Here is a 22,337-nt window from a genome sequence, read left to right as displayed (position 1 = left end):
ATCATCACTCAAGGCCAACACTGAATCACTCAAAAACACCACAGCATCACTCAGCACCACCACAGCATCACTCAGCACCACCACAGCATCACTCAGGGACACAACAATATCACTCAGCGCAACCACAGCATCAGTCAGCACCACCACAGCATCAGTCAGCACCACCACAGCATCAGTCAGCACCACCACAGCATCAGTCAGCACCACCACAGCATCAGTCAGCACCACCACAGCATCAGTCAGCACCACCACAGCATCACTCAGGGCCACCACAGCATCACTCAGGGCCACCACAGCGTCACTCACCTTCAAAACAGCTTCACTCAGTACCACCACAGCATCACTATGTGCTACCACAGCATCACTATGTGCTACCACAGCATCACTATGTGCTACCACAGCATCACTATGCGCTACCACAGCATCACTATGCGCTACCACAGCATCCCTCAGCACCAACACAGCATCCCTCAGCACCAACACAGCATCCCTCAGCACCAACACAGCATCCCTCAGCACCAACACAGCATCCCTCAGCACCAACACAGCATCCCTCAGCACCACAACAGCATCACTATGCACTACCACAGCATCATTCAGCACCACCACATCACTCACCACCACAGCATCACTCACCACCACAGCGTCACTCAGCACCACCACAGCGTCACTCAGCACCACCACAGCGTCACTCAGCACCACCACAGCGTCACTCAGCACCACCACAGCGTCACTCAGCACCACCACAGCGTCACTCAGCACCACCACAGCGTCACTCAGCACCACCACAGCGTCACTCAGCACCACCACAGCGTCACTCAGCACCACCACAGCGTCACTCAGCACCACCACAGCGTCACTCAAGCACACAATAATATCGCTCAGTGCCACAAGAGCATCACTCAGCACCACCACAACATCAACATTTAGGGCCAGCACAGGATCACTCAGCGCCACCACAGTGTCACTCAGCACCACCACAGTGTCACTCAGCACGCCACAGCGTCACTCAGCACCACCACAGCATCTCTCAGGGACACAACAATATCACTCAGCGCAACCACAGCATCAGTCAGCACCACCACAGCATCAGTCCGCACTACCACAGCATCAGTCCGCACTACCACAGCATCGGTCCGCACTACCACAGCATCAGTCCGCACTACCACAGCATCAGTCCGCACCACCACAGCATCAGTCCGCACCACCACAGCATCAGTCCGCACCACCACAGCATCAGTCCGCACTACCACAGCATCAGTCCGCACTACCACAGCATCAGTCCGCACTACCACAGCATCGGTCCGCACTACCACAGCATCAGTCCGCACTACCACAGCATCAGTCCGCACCACCACAGCATCAGTCCGCACCACCACAGCATCAGTCCGCACCACCACAGCATCAGTCCGCACCACCACAGCATCAGTCCGCACCACCACAGCATCAGTCCGCACCACCACAGCATCAGTCCGCACCACCACAGCATCAGTCCGCACCACCACAGCATCAGTCCGCACCACCACAGCATCAGTCCGCACCACCACAGCATCAGTCAGCACCACCACAGCATCACTCAGCACCACCACATCATCACTCAGGGCCACCACAGCATCACTCACCTTCAAAACAGCTTCACTAAGTACCACCACAGCATCACTATGCGCTACCACAGCATCACTATGCGCTACCACAGCATCACTATGCGCTACCACAGCATCACTATGCGCTACCACAGCATCACTATGCGCCACCACAGCATCACTATGCGCCACCACAGCATCACTATGCGCCACCACAGCATCCCTCAGCACCAATACAGCATCCCTCAGCACCAACACAGCATCCCACAGCACCAACACAGCATCACTATGCACTGCCACAGCATCATTCAGCACCACCACAACATCACTCAGCACCACCACAGCGTCACTCAGCACCACCACAGCATCACTCAGCACCACCACAGCGTCACTCAGCACCACCACAGCATCACTCAGTACCACCACAGCATCACTCAGTACCACCACAGCGTCACTCAGCACCACCACAGCGTCACTCAGCATCACCACAGCGTCACTCAGCATCACGACAACATCACTCAGCGCCACCACAACATCACTCAGCGCCACCACAACATCACTCAGCCCAACTACAGCAACACTCAGCACCACCACAGCGTCACTCAGCACCACCACAGCGTCACTCAAGCACACAATAATATCGCTCAGGGCCACAAGAGCATCACTCAGCGCCACCACAACATCAACATTTAGGGCCAGCACAGGATCACTCAACGCCACCACAGCGTCACTCAGCACCACCACAGCGTCACTCAGCACCACCACAGCGTCACTCAGCACCACCACAGCGTCACTCAGCACCACCACAGCGTCACTCAGCACCACCACAGCGTCACTCAGCACCACCACAGCGTCACTCAGCACCACCACAGCGTCACTCAGCACCACCACAGCGTCACTCAGCACCACCACAGCGTCCCTCAGCGCCACCACAGCGTCCCTCAGCGCCACCACAGCGTCCCTCAGCGCCACCACATCGTCCCTCAGCGCCACCACAGCATCACTCAGGGCCACCACAGGATCACTCAGTATCACAACAGCATCACTAAGCACTACCACAGCATCAATCTGCAGCGCAACAGCATCAGTCTGCACTACCACAGCATCAATCTGCAGCGCATCAATCAGCATCACAACAGCATCAGTCTGCACCACCACAGCATAACTCAAGGCCAGCACATCATCACTCAACAACACCACAGCATCACTCAGTGCTTCTTACACTTTTTAATTACAAGTTCTCAGCATACTGCACAGCAGCCACACTTATCTACAGCACAGCTTAGAAACATTGCCAAAGTCAATAGCTCTACCTAAACACTTATAAGGCCCCCCAATGCATAGCCAATAGGTGTCGCCTTTGGGACATTATAAATGTTAAGTTATCCAGCACAATATCCTACATTAAACAACATCAACTATTGCATGGCTATTCACTTATAAGGTCCCTAAAGCGAGACCTATTGGCTATGCCAATGCTTGGTCCCTTTCTTGCCTTGCCGAGTATTGTTGGTCTGGAGTTGTTTGCCTCAGTAGCACCATTTTGACCTTCAATTATCCCAAAGTGGGCTTGTAGAGATTGGGTCTGTAATGCTTCCTGGATGTTAGCGTTGTTGGCCTCTCTGGTTACATTTTCAACCTGGTTTAATATTTTTCCAGAACACTGTTAAGGGCCTGTTTTTGCGCTCATGTTTAAGGATTCCCCAGAAGGTACCATTCTTTTGTAATTTAACATTGAAAAACAATTTCCTTTCTGAGTTTCTTCCAAGTCTGCTTAATCCTACTTATGGCCTCTTTGTCTTTTGGTCGTTTGCACAGAGCCCTAATCTCCTTGCTTAGTAGCTACCTAGGCATTTGTATTTCTTTTGTGATCAGTTTGAGTTTATGACCTTTGAAAGGAAACGCCTTGTGGGATGGTTTGCTTGGATGTTGCTGTTAAATAAATGCTACAAATTTTTCCCACATCTTGATGTTACAACCTTCACTTCCCATTTTTGAGTTTCAAAAAGAAACGCTGTGTTCTGACATTTGTGTTATGGAAGTGTTGCCCCATTTTAGTCTTTTCACATTATCCATGAGCAGTCCCACCTGTAAGATGTTGGCTGATTCACGGCACAATAGTCTTCAATTTGATCACCTGTGGACAGTGGTCGTTCTCCGATCGACATTCTGTTTTATAGAGCAATATATGTTTCAGCAATGCCATGCTAACCAAGGTGTAGTCTAGGTACGAAGTGGTAGTATTTGAAATTTATGTCCATGAGGGAGAATTATTGTCCAATATCATCCATTTAACACTAGTAGAACAATGGCGTGACAATGAGCCACCAGGCTGTCCCCTAGCTTTTCTCGCCTTAGATCAGTAGGCGGTACTGGGCTGGAAGGTCCATATCAAGGTTGTGCTCTAGCGCCTGTTCATCCTGAATTGAGCCCTTGAAAAGAGTTTAATTGAAATTGCCTGTTGGGTTGATACTTTCATCCTGGTGCGTTACTTTTAGGTGAATTGAGGTATTGATCAGGTCCTCCACTGTTGTCTTGTTACCTTTTGAGCTAGAGTTGACATAGACATTCACCAAAAGTAGAGGATGAGGATAGTCTCTTGACCACCCTTTCAGCTTTACTGCTGTAATCCTTGTTGTTCGAGATTTGCTCGACTCATATTTTTAACTGGAAGCTGAAACCAACAGCTTCCCTTTTAGATGCCCCTGTTGGTTTTCCTTAATAGCAGGCTTGAAGAATTCGATATGCCCTCTAATGGGATTGTTGCTAGGGCCCAAGTCTCCTGAAGTGCAACTATTTCAAAATTGTCCCAGAATACAATAATTCCACTGCCAGCAAGCGTTTGACCCAAGCCCCCATTATTCCAGGAACAGATAATCAACTTGCATGCATATGGTACTGAGCTAATATTGATATCCTTTTTTTCTTTTCAGAATTCAGTTTTCAAATTCCTTTTTGATTGGATCCTCCACCAATTTCTCATGGTTCAAACTTACCATTTTGTCTGGGATTTGTATGTAATTTTAGCACTGTTGTGCTATAAGTTTAAGGACCAGTGGTATAAAGCTGCTGGGAGGTAAGACCTTTGTTGTTTCCATTCATCTAGCTGTCAGGTGAGCACACCAAGGGCAGGTCTCAGAACACAGCCTTCATTCCTCCCCATATGTCCATAAGACCATAAAATAAGCAAGCTATATTTATTGTACCTTCTTCATTTAAATTCTTAATTTAATGATGGAGGACGTATCAAAATCTGGACTTTCGGAGATCCTCCTTTTGGGTTCTTCAGCTAGGTGTTTTGTCATATACAGTGGTGAAAGCCTGAAAAAATAAATCAAAGACTTCTACTCCCTGCTGGCTTCCTTGCCAAGGGAATTCATTTTCATGCAGTAACACCAAGTCAGTTTTAATAGATTTCCATAGGTGTGTTACTTTTGAGGTGATCGTCTAGGCAGTCTGTTGATTGGCACTCCGAGCTTGAGACCTTGTACATTGGATCCTTGCTATGGTTGATGCTATTTCGGCTAAGGATTTGGCTGGACTCTGTGGATTGTTCACTTCTATCAATGCCAGCCTGCTTCCTCCCACCTGTATACTTTTGGTAAAATTAGAAAAGGTATCCTACTTGGAAGTACAAGAAGTCCATCAGCCAAACCTCCCTTCTAGCAAATTGCCTTCCATCTCCATTCTTGTTGCTGGGCCTGCATAAGATTGTGCATTTCAGGACAGGACTGTGCTTTCTGATTGTTTATGCTGCTAAGGCAGGCTCCTCTGGTCCCTCCTTTTTTGCTGAGAGGGTGTCCCACACAGAGTTGAGAGTGGGTCCTAATCAGTTTAGGAGTGGTAAAAACACTATGAAAACTACCTTGGGCTTTTCTGTTAAATGTTACCTTGAAACTGTTAATGTTTTACTGCTGGTTCTTATCCGCTTTCGAATTTGGCAGAGAAACTTTAACAAAAAACTTGCATTGCAGAAAGAACTATTCAGCTCTTCCTCTTTCTAGAAGTTACAGCTGCATATGACGTATTGTTTTGAATGGGGGCACAGCTCTATCAGACCTATTAATTACTTTTGCATCTAAGTTTTTCTTCCCCATTTCCCTAGTCATGTTCTACTTTTTTGTTCTCCATTAATTTATTTTCCATTATTCTTTTAAAGCTCTGCAGTTTTTCATCCTCATTCTTTTAATTTTGTGCTTTATTTTTTTCTTGTTTTCTATAGTCGTTTTCCACATTTCTACAGGTCTAGGGACATAATAATATATTTTTTGAATAGCATTATAGGCAACATTACATACAATTTAATTTTTAAGTCTTGCCTACATGCATATAGACCTCATATTAATGGATGTCAGAATGTGCTGAGAGCATTCTCTCACAATATGTAATGCAAGCCGCCTCAACCATTGTATTTGGGGATACTCTGGTGCTTTCTATGTCAGCATAATTTTTTTATTTTCTCATTTTTATTTATTTGTATTTATTAAGCGCAACATTAATCCCGAGTGATTTCACGGCACTAGGAAAGCGTTATTCTGAAATAGGAGTAGCGAATGGCCGGACATCTGAGAACAGCGAGAACTATGTTTCAGAGGCTGCAAATGTCGCTGCTTATTTCCTAGGGAACATCCATGTTTTCAGCTTCTTCCTCAAAGACATACAATGGTCCGTAAAGCGAAGATCTAAGGGAAGTTGATTCCAGTGAACGGCTGCCAAATTGCAGAAGGAGCGGCCCCCTGCTCTAACTTTCTTGAAGGCATGATAGCAAGGCCTCAGTTTTCACGTGGGGATGTAGATTTCAATTTTGTCCTGCAAAATTCGGGAGCCACACTTGTGTAGCGCTCTGTGTTCATAACACAGTAGCTTAAACTTGGCCCTTTGGCGCACAGGCAGCCAATGGAGCTCCCTCAGACATTCAGATGCTGAGCTGTATTTGCTTTTATTGCAGATCAGCTTGGCGGCAGCATTCTGGATCACTTGCAGTCGGGAGAAAAGATACTCTGGCATGCCCACCTAGAGCGCGTTCCAATGATCCAGTTTGCTACAAAGTAATGCCTGAGTAATAGTCTTTCTGCAGTTCAAGGGGATCAATGAGAAGAGTCTTCTTAGTAGTTTTAGCGTTGCAAAGCTTTATCCGCTCAGCACTCGGACTTGGTCTTGCATTATTAAAGCATTGTCGATGAGTATGCCCAGATTTTGTTGCAACTCGTTTGGGTTCCGGGGCAGCTCCTAGTGACTGGGGCCACCAGGTGTCGTCCCAGACTAGGTGAGCCCTCTGAAGAGCAGAATTTCAGACTTCTCAGCTTTTAGCTTCAGACAGTGTTCTGTCATCCAAGTTTCCGTTTCTGAGAGACAGTTGACTAAGTTGTTTCTGGTCTCCTCATGCTTTTCTTCGAAGGCAATTAGTAGCTGCATGTCGTCTGCATAGGAGCAGATATTGAAGCCCCATCTCCTGCCGATCTTAGCCACAGAGGAGACATGGGCATTAAAAAGGGTTGGGCTTAAGGAGGCCCCCTGCAGAACACCATAATTTGGTTTTTTTAACTGGAAGAGAAGGGGCCCATTTTAATTTTTTGTGTTCTGTTACGTGGGAAGGAGTTGAACCACTGAAGGGCTTTCGAGTGTAGTATACTCATCAGGAGGTCGTGAGATACATTCTGTTGCTGTCAGGTCCAGGAGGATCAGGGTGGCGTCTTTTCCCTGATCCACTAAGGATCTGATGGTATCTGATACTGCAGGTAGGGTGGCTTCTGTGCTGTTAGAAGCTCTAAAACTGGTCTGAGATGTATCCAAATGATCATTGGCTTCTAAAAAGTTAACCAGTTATTTATTGACCAGTTTCTCCAGTACCGTAGACAGGTATGGTAGTTGGGAAATTGGTCAGTAATTTGCGGGATTCTATATTTCCATGCCAGCTTTTTTTAATAATGGTAATGCAGTAGTTTCCTTCCATATATCTGGGAATGCTGCGAAATCAAGGGTTTTATTAAAAATATGGGTAACATACTGGTCAGATGCGAGCTGAGAGGAAATAAAGTGAGGATAAGGGTCAAGCAGGGATCCTGATTTGACCTCTGTCATAGCTTTTGCAACATGCTCTTCAGTAAGAGGGGCCATGTTGCTTAAGTGAGCGTGCGCTTCAGGGTGTGGGGCTAGGGTTTCCCAGTCTGGCACGTCGGAAATGGGTTGGCTTTTAAAAGAAGAATAGATTTGAGGGATTTTGTCAGTGAAGAAGTTGCTGATTATCTCGCAGTTGTCACTTAAAGGGGTCATAGTATGGGACATGCTGCTAGGTTTACAGAGTTCTGTAACTATTTTGTATAACTCTTTAGGTGAATTCCGGTTGTCCTCTATTTGTTATTCATAGTAGTGTTTCTTAGCACTTTTGAGGACATTGTGATAAATCTTCAACTCCCCCTTGAAGAGCAGTCTATCTCTACTTTCTTTAGACAGTCTACACTTGTGTTCTAATCATTGACATTTCCTTATCATCAGTTTCAGTTCTGAGGAATACCATTCCTCGGTTGGTGTTTTCCTATTTGGTTTGTTTCCTAACTTGGGAGCACACTGGTCCAATGCGTAGGTTATCTCGGGAGTGTAAAAATTCGGCCTCTGTCTGGACAGAGAGTGCCCTTGCAATACTTAAGTCACTTAGAGAGAAGTGGGGAGCGAACGAGTCCAAGGGGATGCGGTTCCATGCTCTTTTAGTCGCTGATGATGTGTAATCGGGTAGGTTGGCTTGGGTGGCAGGTTAAAAGAAAAGGAGGTTAGAGAGTGGTCAGTCCAAGACAGAGGTGTAACCTCAGAGACATTAGTGGATTCATTTTTGAAAACAAAAGGTCAAGTGTATGCCCAGCAGTGTAAGTTGGTCCTTTGATCCACTGTTTTAACTGCAGTATCTGCATGTCGTTTTCTAAGTATTTAACCATAGAATCATCAGAATTTTCAAAATGAACATTAAAATCGCCTATGACAAAGAAATTACTATGTTCTAGGCAAGAGGGGAATAGTTGGGACAGCAGTTTAGTGCTAAAATCCGGCTTGTATCCTGGGGGAATTTAAATTAATGCTCCCCCAAGTAATTTATTGTCTCCATTGGACATTTGAAATGCTAGGATCTCGTGTTCGCCTATTGAAGCCACGGACTGGCTGAATGGCTATTCCCCCTCCCTTCCGTCCCCTTCTGACCCGTTTTATTAGTTTGTATCCAACTGGTAGGGCGGTAGCAATATCGGGAATTATGATCATCCAGCCAGGTTTCTGTAATGAAGGCTAGGTCAGGTTTTATGTAGGCTAAAGTATCCCAGATCTCGATGCAGTGTTTGGGCATCGACCGAGAGTTACAATAAATGCAGGTTAACTGAAGCCCAGCCAGGCGATAGCTTTTCTAGCGTGCTGTTCTGGTAGTGCTTTGCTATCCTATTTACAATGAAGGCATGAGAATGGGCCCTCCGTGTTCCCTGCGGAGACCTTCGTGCAGGGTGCCTCGTTGTGTTGCCAGGGTTTGGCCAGTTTAAAGAGTGTCTCCCTAGAGTTTTGGTGGCGATTGCTAAGATCTGGTGAGAAAGAGGCAGGATTTCTGGCCCCAGGACCCGTTCGGGCGCAGATGGGCTTGCCTTTGGCGTGCCCGCGCCGCAGCCCCGTTTCTGTAGTCACCCGTGATTGAAAACTAGAACGCTGCCCCTCCTGCAGCGCTGTTTCCGGTGACTTCTGGTTTGCGCTGTACCTTAGTTGCGGTTTAGCACCCTCCCGATTGAGGCAAGCACAGGTAGGTTTGCAAGTTTTCAAATACAATTCAGTTCAGGCACGTTTAAAAATCACAGATAATGTTCGGTTTTGGAACAATTTTTATAATTTTCAAAAGTGCAAAATGGGGCAAACAAGTAAAATACTTATCTAGTGCAGAGCACAGTAAAAATACAAGCGGGTTAATTGCGTACACTTTAAAGCAGAAATAGACAATCCTAATGATCTCCGCGGCCCTGTTTTTAGGTCTCGGCTAGCGAAGGCTGCGCTTGCGCAGTCTCGCTCGCGAGATTTAATGTTTTAGGAGTGGGGCTTTAACCCGCCCCTTTTTTTCCCTCTTCTCCATTGGCTGGCCTCTTAAATGCTGGTCAGCCATTGGAGAAGAGCTTTGTCTCTCCAAACAAGCCCCGTCTTTTTCGGATTCGGGGGCGTGTTTTTTCGAGTCTTTCGGTCCTCTGGAATGCAAACATTCCAGCCAATGGCAAGAGGAGAGAAAGAAAAACACGCCCCCGAATCCGTAAACGCCGCTGCGTTTCTCCGAGTCATTTCTGCTTGACCTCGGAGAAAGGCGGCGGTGTTCATGGCTTAGCTTAGGGAATTTGTGATGTTTCGGGTTTTTCCATGCCTATTCTATTAACGCGACCTTTTACCGTTATAACAGTGCGCCGTCTTGCCCGATTCAAAGTCCAGTTAACTGCAGTTGTATTTAATTAATATTTAGATCATGAAAGCTGTTCTAGAATGTTGAATGCGAAAATATGCTTGCCAAATAACATGCAAATGTCAGCCTGCGAATAACATATTGGCTGAATGAGATGGTGTCAGCATTACTTAATAAGGTGGGAAATTTGTGAGTCTGGCACATTTCATGTTCCAGTTTGCAAAATATTTAATCCTGAATCGAAGAGCACTCACTAGCTTGTGTTGTGGAGCTGTTGTTGCACTCGTGCCACCTATAGCAGCCCTGGTCCGGATGCGAGTTTACACTGCAACCCGTCCACGCATCTCGTGAGAACCGCTCTTCCTGTCGCTGAGCGCTGTAGGCTGCCCGCACAGCTCTCGCGAGATCAGCCCGGACCCATCATGGCGGGAGGTATTGCTTGCTTGTTCAGTGTGCGCCAGAGCCGGGTTTCAGGGGGGTGGTGAGAGGGTGCCTGTGGTCCTGTACATGCACCCAACCTCCTGGGGTCACCCGCGTACCATTCCACGGGTGAGCGGCTGGGTTAAAAGCCAACTATTTTACGTGTACTGGTCCACGCCCTGCTGAGGCTGGAGCCGGCTAAGCTGTCATCTCATAAAAAATAGTGCTGCTGAAATTTGTTATCGATATGTCTCTCTCCCAACTTTTACACTTGTGCTTGCATCCTCTCTCCCAGCAAAATACAACTACTTTGCCTTCAGCAAAACCTGAACTTGCCAGTTACAAACCATGTAGTTTCAGGAGATGATAGTATGGCTTTATTCTTCGTGGTCCACATTCCGATATTACTATATTTTTGTAAAATCCAAGAGGCATGTTTTGCCTCTGGCAGAATAAACATTGCAGTGTCTCTCACAACAGACTTGTGCTCAATGTTTCAGTTGTTTTCGTGTGGCCTTTATTACCTAGGAGGATCACTAAGTGTATTTTTCTAAAAGTGTATACTTATGATTGATGTTTAATGTTCTTCCTAGAGAGAGATCGGAGTTTTGTCTAGTGGAAGTTTTGACTCCTGGAAAGATAGCACATAGGGTTAATGTGCCTGCAGCAAAGAACATGTACCATGCAGATCACAAAGTGCACATAATGTAAATAGGTCAGTGGGCTACTGCGTGTGTGTGTGTGTAGGTGGCTCTATTTGTGTGTGGGTTGCTCTATGTGAGTGGCTCTGTGGGTGGCTCTGTGTGAGTGGGTGGCTTTGTGTGTGTGGGTACAAATGCAATAGGTCTCGCACTTGAGAGTGATTAAGCTATTGACATTGTAAATAACAATGCCGTTTCTTTAAATGTTTTAAAAACAAAAACATAAACAAAAATAATGTCATGAGCTTTGCCAATAGCTCTAACTTTAACAATGCCGAGACCGTTGCATTGTAAATGCTTGTTTAGTCACCCGTGATTGAAAGCTAGAGCGCTGCCCCTCCTACAGCACTACTTCCGGTTTGCGCTGTACCCAAGTCGCGTTTAGCACCTTCCCGATTGAGTCAAGCGCAGGGAGGGTTGCAAGTTTTCAAATACAATTCTGTTCAGACACGTTTAAAAATCACGGCATAATGTTCGGTTTTGAAACAATTTTTAAAAGTGCAAAAGTGAATGAACCTTGACGGCTTCAAGACCAAACTCTCAATGAATGCCAAGTCTCTTGCATTCACCCTTGACACCACACGCACCCCGGGCTGAAGCAACACAGTGTTAAAAAATAAAAGGCGACCTCTTACCAGCTTTCTTCTAAAGAAAGTGCAACCATTTCTTCCAGAAAAAGCTTCAGAACTGCTGTGCAAGGCCTTGTATACTAATACATATGGAAGGTGGTAACGCCCTTCTCAATGTCCTCCCACACTAGTTCCTTTTAAGGGCCTCGTACAGCAGGTCTCATGTAGGGCCTGAAGAAATATGATTACATCACCCCCATCCTGATAAGTCTATTGTCTCCCCCTGGTGGCCCTGCCCCGCTTTAAAACCAGCTTCATCATTAAGAAAGCCATCACAACCCGCACCAGCTTATCTTGCAGGCAAGCTAACCATCTCTGGTGGTTCACAGATAGAACATTATCAGACTGCAGACTAAGAAAAGAAAGAGAAAAAAAGAAAAGAAAATGCTGCAGGCCTTTTACATCTATGCACCCAGGATCAAGAATGCATTAGAACCGTACCAGTGCTTCCCTAGTTTAGGAGAGGGTTGAAGACATACCTCGTTAAAGAACATTACATGAATGAATGAGGAAGCACTTGTAAAGTGCCTGGTTACCCAAGGGCATCCCAGCGCTAAGGAATACGCTAAACCAGATTCACAACATATCAAGGGAATAGGAAGGTTTTTAACTGTTTGCGGAAGTGATGGTGGTTAGGTTGAGAGCGGATGTGAACGGGAATGAGATTCCAATTTTTGGCAGCATTATAAGAAAACAAGCGACCTCCACTTCTCGTTTGTTTGATTTTTGGCACTGTCAGTAGGTATTTACCCTCTGTATTTACATCACAGTACATCATAAACAGTCCACATACCAGCTGTCTTTACTTTCACTCGTTGACTTTACACCCATCTCTGAGACCCTGTACAATGTTCCCTTGCCTTTTGGCTATGTTTGTACTCTAGAATAACACATGCATTCATACATGCAGTTTAACATAATTTATGATTTTTTTTTTTTTAGATTACGACAATGAGGAAATTTTGACCTATGAAGAAATGTCACTTTACCATCAGCCAGCAATACGGAAAAGGCCAATTATTTTGATTGGACCACAGAATTGCGGCCAGGCTGAGTTGCGACAAAGACTACTGAACAATGAAGCTGATCGATTTGCACAAGCAGTTCCCCGTAAGTACTTTCATTTTCCTTTATCACCGGATTACCCTTGCACACTTTATTGGTCAGTTGTGTATTAGCGAACATCTGTGCCTACTCCAATGAGGAGCAGAACTGTACATAGAAGATAAACAATTGGAGTCAGTAGGTGCCAAACAAAGGTGAAAAACTGCAACCCAGTAGGGTTTCTAAAAAGGAGCACTATGTGTCTAGGCTTATGTCACATGCGTGGCATAAATGTAATTTAAAACATTTATGCCATACATATGACATTGGTGTGTGAACATACATTTGATATTGACCCTTCACACTTCATTTCAGGCCATGTTTTTATAGTTACACGGAGTACTTCAAATCCTGCCTGCATAATTGGCCCAGGCATGAAACAGGCATTCTAGACATGGAAATATTCATGAACATTTTCATAGAACAACACATAAATTCCGTATTATCGAATGGTAAAGCAAGATCATTTGTATGATGTACACATGTATTCATGGAAGATGCAGCGATATGCAGTTTGTTACATTCTGCCTTCATGTCCCCTGAGGGAAGTTCTCATAGGTGCTATGTCTGTCTGCTTTCAATGGGTAAGAACACTTAAATGTTCACTTCCTGACCGGTGCCAGCATTGTTTGTGTTCATCATATTGCAGCAACTCTGATTCCATGGGGTCCTAAATGAAAGCTAAGCATGTTTGCACATTTGAATTGTTTTTGATGCAACAATCCGTCATTTAAGATATGATGAGGAGAACATCTTTTTGTTGGAAATTGCTGAGAGTCATAGTTATCGGGTTCCACTTTTTCTGGGATCAAAGAGCTCTTACGACGTTTGAAGTACCATATTTTAGCAAACAAAATATAGTTAAAATATATTCATGCCTGCTAGGTCATTATATAGGTGTGTTGCTAAGTATTGGCAATTAGTGCATTACTGAGAAAATTAAATCCAATAATACCACTCCCCCTACACAATACAAATCTATCATTGCTTTATCAACAATCTCAAAACCTACTTTGGGGCTCCCAACAAGTGTTCAGTGTTCCATTGCTCACCAACTGGGTTCACGCTACATAAATATTACCACATACATGAAAGAAAATGTATATTTTTATGACTCTCCAATTTCCCCCAAAAATAAATCATAAATAATTGAATCAGACATCGATTGCTTGTTTTTCTTAAATAGCCAATCCTTTTAGAAGTCCCTTCAGAAGATTTTAAACATCTGGAGTTAAAATGAATAATGTTTTTTATTATAATAGTTATTTTGCACGGATTCATTGCACATTACTGACTGTGTGAATTATACTCCAAGTGGGAGCTGCCAAGATTTGTTTGAAAGTGGGAAACTAGAACAGTTTTTTTTCAGTCCGCTAAACAGAGGTTGGACATACATTTTGTCATGGACTTCATGAAACTAAGAATTATAAAAAAGTGTATCATGTTGCAGAATTTTGCATTTCTAAAAATGGAAATATGAGTGAACATCACATGGATTTTCCTCATAAAGATTGCAACCGGAGAATCCGTTGATTGTTTTATTGGCTGTGTGTTCATTTCACAATAAGTAGTTCCTGGTGGGGTATTAGAAGTGTTAGCCAAAACTGATTTATCTTCAAATTGTTTACTGTTGTAAGCTGGCGCTTAGGCAAATAAGGTGCAACATGAATAAGAGCACCTTTAGCACTTTTCTTGCTTTTCTCCTGCATCTTTGGTACATATCTGCAAAGACTGCCAGAATCAACACCTATGTTTTGTTATCCCATCTTTTTAGATACTTCTCGGAATCGTCGTGACAATGAAGTAGCTGGCAGAGATTACCACTTTCTGTCGCGGCAAACTTTCGAGGCCGACATAGCAGCAGGCAAGTTTATCGAGTATGGCGAGTTCGAAAAGAACCTCTATGGAACCAGCATCGATTCTGTGCGGCAGGTCATAAATTCCAGCAAGATTTGCATTTTAAACCTTCACACACAGGTAAAGGAACAGTGATCCTTACCAGCAAAGCGTATTTACAAGTGCATTAATTAAGTCAGCGTCATGCTTTCTAGAAATTGCATTTGGAAAGCCTTGTGTTACACTGTCTGTTACATAACTCACTATATAACTCTAACCGTGAGCTGACTCTGGTGTGATTGTGTTTTATTGGATGGCTGTTTTCCTGTGTTAAAGGTAAGTCTAGGAAAACACATACAGAAGCTTGTTTGTAGCACTGAATTATGATTCTGAAATTAAGTTTGTGATCTTACACCAAAACTACCCTCAGCCATTCAGTGCTTAGCTTTCAAACTTCTGAATTACTGATGTACTTGTAATCAGTGATTACATGGTCCTTGGTCGTGGTTTTGAGGATTATCATCTATATTAAGATGTGGTAGCATTGACTTCTGTAGGTTTTCTGAAGCTCTTGCAGTCTGTTATTGCTGCAAGCACTGCTGTTGTCCTTTTACAACCGTGTTAGGTGGTAACTGCTCCTCTCGTCAATGTTGTTCACTGTTGCAACAAAGTGGTGATTAACAGGTCATGAATTAGAATCCAGCCATGCACGACTCAGCCATCCCTCCTCCCGAAGGTCGGTAAATTGAGTACCATGACTGGGTAACAATAAAATCTGTTATTTAAAGTACTTTGAATTGACAGAGGTGTTGAATAAATCACTGTACAAAAAGTAAGTAGTTATTTCAAACTGAAAAAGTGAATACCTTCTCTCTCCCAAGTGTGAAGGGTTATTTGAGCTTGGCAGGGTGCTTGCATCTTTCCCACATTTCATCCATGCAGAGACACTGCTGCACCATGTCCGTGCACAACACCACGCTTGGCCCTGCAAAAGGCATGCGTTTTACATGGTGCTTCATATCTACTCACTAGAATATAGGATGTTAAATCTTACCACATGACACAAGGTTGAAGTGCATTGCTGATGTACTCTCTGTGCACAATAGAACCAAACTATTGATACAGCAACCTAATGGAGCATCATACTATGATACCTCTGTAAGAATATGGTTCAAACATTGTTGCATATTCCTGATTTAAAAGTCGCTAGTGTGTATTTAGATTGTGGTTCTATGGACTTTTATTTTATCAAAGTTCATACTAATGTGTTTTTGTGAGGTTTAATTATCTCATGAATGACTTCCTTCTGCCTGGATAATAATCTTTGCCTGTAATTGGTCTTGTTTGGGGAGTTTGTTTATATCTTGCCCTTTATGTGTTGTTTCTCAGTTAGGTTATGTTCTGTGATGGCTACTGTTGCCTTAAACAACTTAGCACTAAATATCGGCACATTTGAGCATTTTCAAAGGGAGGTATAGCCTCTGATTGTTTACTAGTTTTAATCTTTGAGTATATACCAGTATGCACATAGGTAGTGTCCATCTAGAAAACACATGCAGTGTGCAAGTGAAATAATTAAGTAACTCCGTAGACGCCACATGCTAATGTTCTCCAGTCCATGTGTTTTACCTAACATCTGCGGACTGGTTTAATCTTTTATTGCAGTCAACCTTTTGTCTTTAGTTATTATTCAATACTACTCAGACAGTAAACTAAAGCTAGAGAAAATACAACTACCTTGTAATATTTTGGTAAGCAGCCCATCATAAACTCTCTCTCATGCCCCAGGCTCTATTGCCAAATTGCGATTTATTTTTTAGAGTTTTCTAGATATTGTAGTTTAGGTCTTACTGCACAGTTGGTTCTGACCGACTGTCATTCCCCTTATTATAAAAACATTTGTTGTTTAAAACGTTTTCCCTTTGAATGCATTTTTATGTGCAATATAACTTCATTAAACATATCATCTATTATTAGTGTTGTCATGCCTACTCACCGAAGTTTCCAGCTTCACTATTTCCTCAGTGGACATGGTTCTTACGTGACTCTTGTTTTTTTCCCACTAGTTTGTCCCTATTGCTGATTTCAACATTCTTACTTTTAGGGCAGCTATTGTATAGAGGTGAATTTAACATCTTCTTCCTAAACCTGATGTATTGCTTTAGGAATCCTACTTTGGGAATCCTTTAAAACACAACTGTAAGAAACTGGTCAAAGACATCTTCGCATAATAACCACCTGTCACTCTTCCAAGGTTGACAACTTGGGGTGGCCTTGACTTGCCGTACGCTTATAAGATGAAAGTACCATTGTAATCGGATTGTCACCTCTACGCCTGCTCCTAAACATCCCACACTGGATTACATACCAGCATCGGAGAGAAGCCAGAACTGTTCATGGTATATTCTGGTTCAGAAATGTTTAAGGGCATACATAAGCCCCTTATTTAAATCCTGAACACTCTTATAGTGGTCTCCCTTGCAGCAGTTGTACCTTTCTACAGGAAGGGATCTAAATAGTTAACTCCATTTTATGGATGCATGCTTCCACATCCCTATTATAAAGTGGTGCCACAGATTACTCTGGTATAGGTTATATACTCACTAAGCAGTGTTCACAAGGCAGCTGAGTAGACGATTGCAGTGAATATGGAAACAAAGTTCACTCCAAGTGGATCTAAGACTCATCAACCTGTTGCCTCAAATATTCTTTTAGCAGAATGTAGTAGAAGGTAGTTGAATGCACGTTGTTATGCATGAGACATTTTGCCTCAGTATATCTATTCAATCTTTAGTTGACTGTAGATCAGCCAGGAACGGCTGTTGGTTATGGCTAGACGGTTTGTAGTCTGTTTAAGGTTTGTATAGAGTATACGTGATACAAAGGTCATGTTGGACCCGGCCTCGTGGCGTGGTCCCGAACCCTCCTACCAGACTAAACGGAGGCTACCCGAACCCTTCGGGGTCCCCCTGGATTGTACCCCGCTACCCTCCAGCTGTCGCGACGCGAACCGCCCCCGGCCCCCGCGAAGCCCTGACCTCAAGGCGCCAAGACCTGACCGAAGGGGGTCGAGTGGCCACTCCACAGATTCCGGAGGAGGAGAGTTCCGATGGGGTCTCCAGCCGTCCCCCGACGCCTGGTTGCGATCGCCCTCCGGCCTCCCTGGGCGCTGGCTCCACCCCCCCGCTGGGTGTCTGGACGCTCTGCTCCCGGCCCCTCCGACCTCCCCAGGCGCGAGGGTCCGGACATCAAAGGGCTCCAGACCTATATCTGGGGCAGCCCAAAACCAGGATGGCAGTTGTATCCTGGAGTCGAGAGCCCTGCTGATCGGATCGCGGCTGACCCTACGGAGAGAGACTCATTGCCTGGAACTTGGAACTCGAGCCCTGCTGACTGCGTCGCGGCTCCCCCTTGCTGAGAAGAAGACCCTCACGGAACCATCGGAGCCCTGCTGACCTCGTCGCGGCTCGACCTCGGAGAAGTAACCATCGGAGCCCTGCTGACCTCGTCGCGGCTCGACCTCGAAGAAGTAACCATCGGAGCCCTGCTGACCTCGTCGCGGCTCGACCTCGCTCAAGTAACCATTGGAGCCCTGCTGACCTCGTCGCGGCTCGACCTCATCGAGGCAACCCTCCGAGCCCTGCGGACGACGTCACGGCTCCCGGAACCCCCCTAGCTCGAGGATTGAGAGCTGAGCGCAGGGTGTTCCCGTACCAGGCTGGTACTGAGACTGTCCCGCTACCCCGTCCCTGAACGACCCCGAGACTCTTTGGGATCCCTCGATCCGCCTGTAAATATTGCCGCAGAAACCTGCCTTTTACTACCGATAAAGACTTGTGAGAATTGATACCCTTGTTGTGTCCCTTTGTGGTGGTGGGGGGTGCTTGGCTGGTACGATCATAGGGGAAGGACCTCGCCCAGGAGGCTTCTCAGCTGCGCTCGGCTGCTTTCCTACGGAACGGTGGCTCTCGGGGTGGTCAGTCCGACACCCTCTGACTCCCCGGAGAGCGCCCTTCTAACAGGTCATATGCAAATAAGTGTTTTGGTGGTCCTTTAGAGACCATGCTGTGTCATTGGCAGTCTGGATCTCATGGGTATCTCGTGACTCTTTAGTAGATGCAATGGCAGATAAACATGTATTATCAGCGGTTCTATTGAGTGTCGTCTATTGAATACTTTCCTTCTTGTCCACCTCACAGGTATATATTAGGTTCGAGGCATATGAGCTGCAGATTACACACTTTTGCATAGATCGCCATCTGGTGTTGGGCCGGATGTTTGCAGTTTGTTTTTCCTCTTGGAAAGTCTTTGGAAGTAGCGAGGTCGGTGACTCCTCCTTTGGATCGTATTGCGCATGGGCTTCGGCTCCATCCTCAGATTGTTTTTTCCGCCATCGGGCTCGGATGTAATCTTCGCGCTCCGGTCCCGAACATTTCCAGTTCGACGATCGAAGCAGAATCCTCACCTCGCGGTATTGTTTCGATCGCGATCTCCTCAATCAACGCACCTTCTCATCGACAAATCTTCGGTTCCAGTCGTCGACGGCGGCCTTCGGGCCTACCCAAGCTCCGGTCCCGGCTGATGGAAAGAACTCCATTCAAGAAGTGCCCTCGATGTGGGTCCAAATTCTCCCACACCGATCTTCATGAGGTATGCAACCTCTGCCTCTCCCCTGAACACGAGGCTCGAGACTGTCCGGCCTGTAAGTCTTTCAGATTGAAAAAGACTATTAGGGACCGAAGAGCCAGACGAAACATGGCACACTCCTCGACCTCCGTTCCAGTCGATATCTTCGGAGACGACATCGAAGATCCGGGACAGCAGCGGACCGAAGAGGACCTCGTCAGTGCTTCCGAGGCCGACGACTCAGATGTGGAGGACATCACTCCAGCGCAGAGGGTCGTGAGTACTATACCCCCCGCCCACACCCGCGCCAACACCCAAAAAGGCTCCGGTCACGCCTTCGCCTCCGGGCCTAGGCAAGACCAGAGACACTGCTTCACACACCCCACCTTCGTGCCCGGTGAAGAAGCCAAATAAGCCTTCCGGCGGCTCGGGCTCGAGCCAGCCTGCCAGCGGTGCCGAGAAACACACTTCGGCACCGAAAGAGAAACCGGCCTCTACCTCGACACCGAGCTCCACACCGAAGCCCTTGGGTCGAAACCCAGCGCTTCCGTACCGACGCCATCTTCGGTACTGACCAAACCCCATAAGGCCCTCGGCACCGACACTTCCAAGCCGAAGCCCACCTCGGCGCCGACCAAGAAATCGGAGGTTCCCAAGCCCAGTGCTAAGCAAACTGGCACGGATAAGCCTAAGAAGTCATCGGCCCCGAAGACTTCAGCGCCGACGGACCAAACACTGTCACAGGAACTATTTACACCGGATCCCTTACAAAAAACTCTTACCAGGGACCCAAAAACTGGACATTTGGCACTCTTCCAAAAAGAGACATTTGGACAAACCGGCTCCGCCTCCACCTCCAAAGAGGAAGGACTCTGCTACCTCCCCTTTCAGAATACCTTCCCCACCTCCTCCACCCTCTCCACCTTCGCCCCCTCCGCCTTCTCCACCCCCACCTCATCGCTCTCCGACCCTCGTCTCCAGACGATGATGATCAGGGGGACCCATATCACGATACAGGGGATGTGCCCCAAGACCCCACCCCTACAGGATCCCCAGACCCGTGGGACGACTACAATAACCCAGATATTCTCGACGTCCCACAAGATGACCTTTACCCTTCCAGGCCATCTCCACCAGAAAACTCATTAGGTTTCCACCATCTACTTCAAAGGGCGGCACACTATCACCGGGTAGAGTTGCACACTGACCCAGTGGAGGAGGATTTCCTCCTCGACACATTTGATACCACACATAGGTCTACCTCCATACTACCTATGCTTAAGGGGGTGGTAAAGCATGCGCCAGAGGTTTTTAAAGACCCAGTCAGGGCCACGGTCATTAATCCACGCATAGAAAAGAAATACAAAGCTGCCCCCACAGATCCCGCATATATCAAAGGGCCAGCGCCACTAGATTCTCTAGTGGTTTCTACTGCACGAAAAATAACGAATTCCCAGGCGTCAGGCGAAGCACCACCACCTGACAAAGAGTCAAAGCTACTGGACGCATCAGGAAAGCGCACTGCGTCACATTCAGCCAATATATGGCGTATCGCCAACACCCAAGCGCTATTGGCCATATACGATAGGGCACATTATGATGAATTGGAAAGCATAATGCACCACCTCCCTGAAAGATATAAGACTAGGGCCAATGAATTAATTCAAGAGGGTAAGACAATCACTAACCCCTCTATACGCTGTGCCTTAGATGCAGCAGACACGGCCTCCAGGGCCATTAATACTAGCGTCCTTCTCTGTCGCCATGCTTGGCTAAGAATATCAGGATTTAAACCAGTGGTACAAGCCTCCATCCTTAATCATCCCTTTGACCAGGAACACCTTTTCGGCCCAAAGGTAGATGAGGTCCTCGAAAAAATGAAGGACACCGATAGTCCATGGGAGCCCTGTAGTCACACCCTCCTAGGCGCTCTTTTCGCCGCTCTTCCTTTCGGAGTACATCTAGAGGCGACTCCTCGGATAACGCGTCCACTTCCTACAAATCCCCTACTCAGTCCACCTTCACAAGGGGCTATCAAAGAGGCGGCTATAGGGGCAACAATAATAAAGGCAGAGGCAAAACAAATACCGCCCGCTCTGCCACACCGCCTACCCAATGACTTCCCCCCCGCTCCCTCCAGACCATCCCACTCCGGTCGGGGGCAGACTTCAAAATATCCTTCATGTCTGGGAGACCATCACCTCTGACAAATGGGTGACTCAAATTATTCGATCAGGATACTGCCTGGAATTAACATCTACCCCCCAAAACATTCCACCCAGGCAACGACCAATGTCACAAGAACATTCCACATTACTAAAGCAGGAGGCAATCTCCCTCCTACAACAACATGCAATAGAACAAGTTCCCGTCAATCAGCAAAATTTAGGGGTCTACTCCCTATATTTTCTAATAACAAAAAGGGACGAGACTCTACGACCTATTCTAGATCTCCGGCCCCTAAACACATACATACATTCAGACCATTTTGACATGGTAACGCTTCAGCAGGTGCTTCCGCTCCTCTCCCAGAACGACTTCCTCACCACACTGGACTTGAAAGACGCATACTTCCACATTCCAGTACACCATGCTCACAGAAAGTACCTAAGATTCGTAGTGGACGGGCAACACTACCAGTTCAAGGTGCTCCCATTCGGAGTCACAACAGCACCACGGGTATTCACCAAGTGCCTAGCGGTTGTGGCGGCACACCTCAGAAGACAGCACATTCACGTCTTCCCATACTTGGACGACTGGCTGATAAAAGCAACGTCGTACAACCAATGTGTACACCACACCGCCACTACAATCCAACTACTTCACCAACTAGGCTTCACGGTGAACCACCAAAAGTCCCAGCTAACACCATCCCACATAAAACAATAGCTCGGTGCCTCCATAGACACCTCAAAAGCAATAGCCTACCCCAATCCGGCCAAGATTGCAAGCATTCAGGCTTTGCGACAAAGATTCATACTTCAACACTCCCTTCCAGCAAGAGTGTTTATGCAACTGATAGGGATGATGG

At 46.2% G+C, this 22,337-nt stretch overlaps 1 protein-coding gene across 1 annotated transcript in view; it reads left to right on the top strand.

The window, feature by feature from the left end:
* Nucleotides 1-22,337, top strand: part of PALS1 (protein associated with LIN7 1, MAGUK p55 family member) — a 502,940-nt gene that overhangs the window by 430,975 nt on the left and 49,628 nt on the right. The window contains exons 11-12 of the mRNA XM_085627208.1: nucleotides 12,683-12,850; nucleotides 14,619-14,821. Coding sequence (XP_085483334.1) covers nucleotides 12,683-12,850; nucleotides 14,619-14,821 — 371 coding nt within the window. The remainder of the gene's footprint in view (nucleotides 1-12,682; nucleotides 12,851-14,618; nucleotides 14,822-22,337) is intronic.

This window comes from Triturus cristatus, chromosome 9 (genome assembly GCF_964204655.1).
Source record: "Triturus cristatus chromosome 9, aTriCri1.1, whole genome shotgun sequence".
NCBI lineage: Eukaryota > Metazoa > Chordata > Amphibia > Caudata > Salamandridae > Triturus > Triturus cristatus.
Note: the sequence above shows the minus strand (reverse complement) of the source record. Positions and strands in the feature narration are given on the sequence as shown.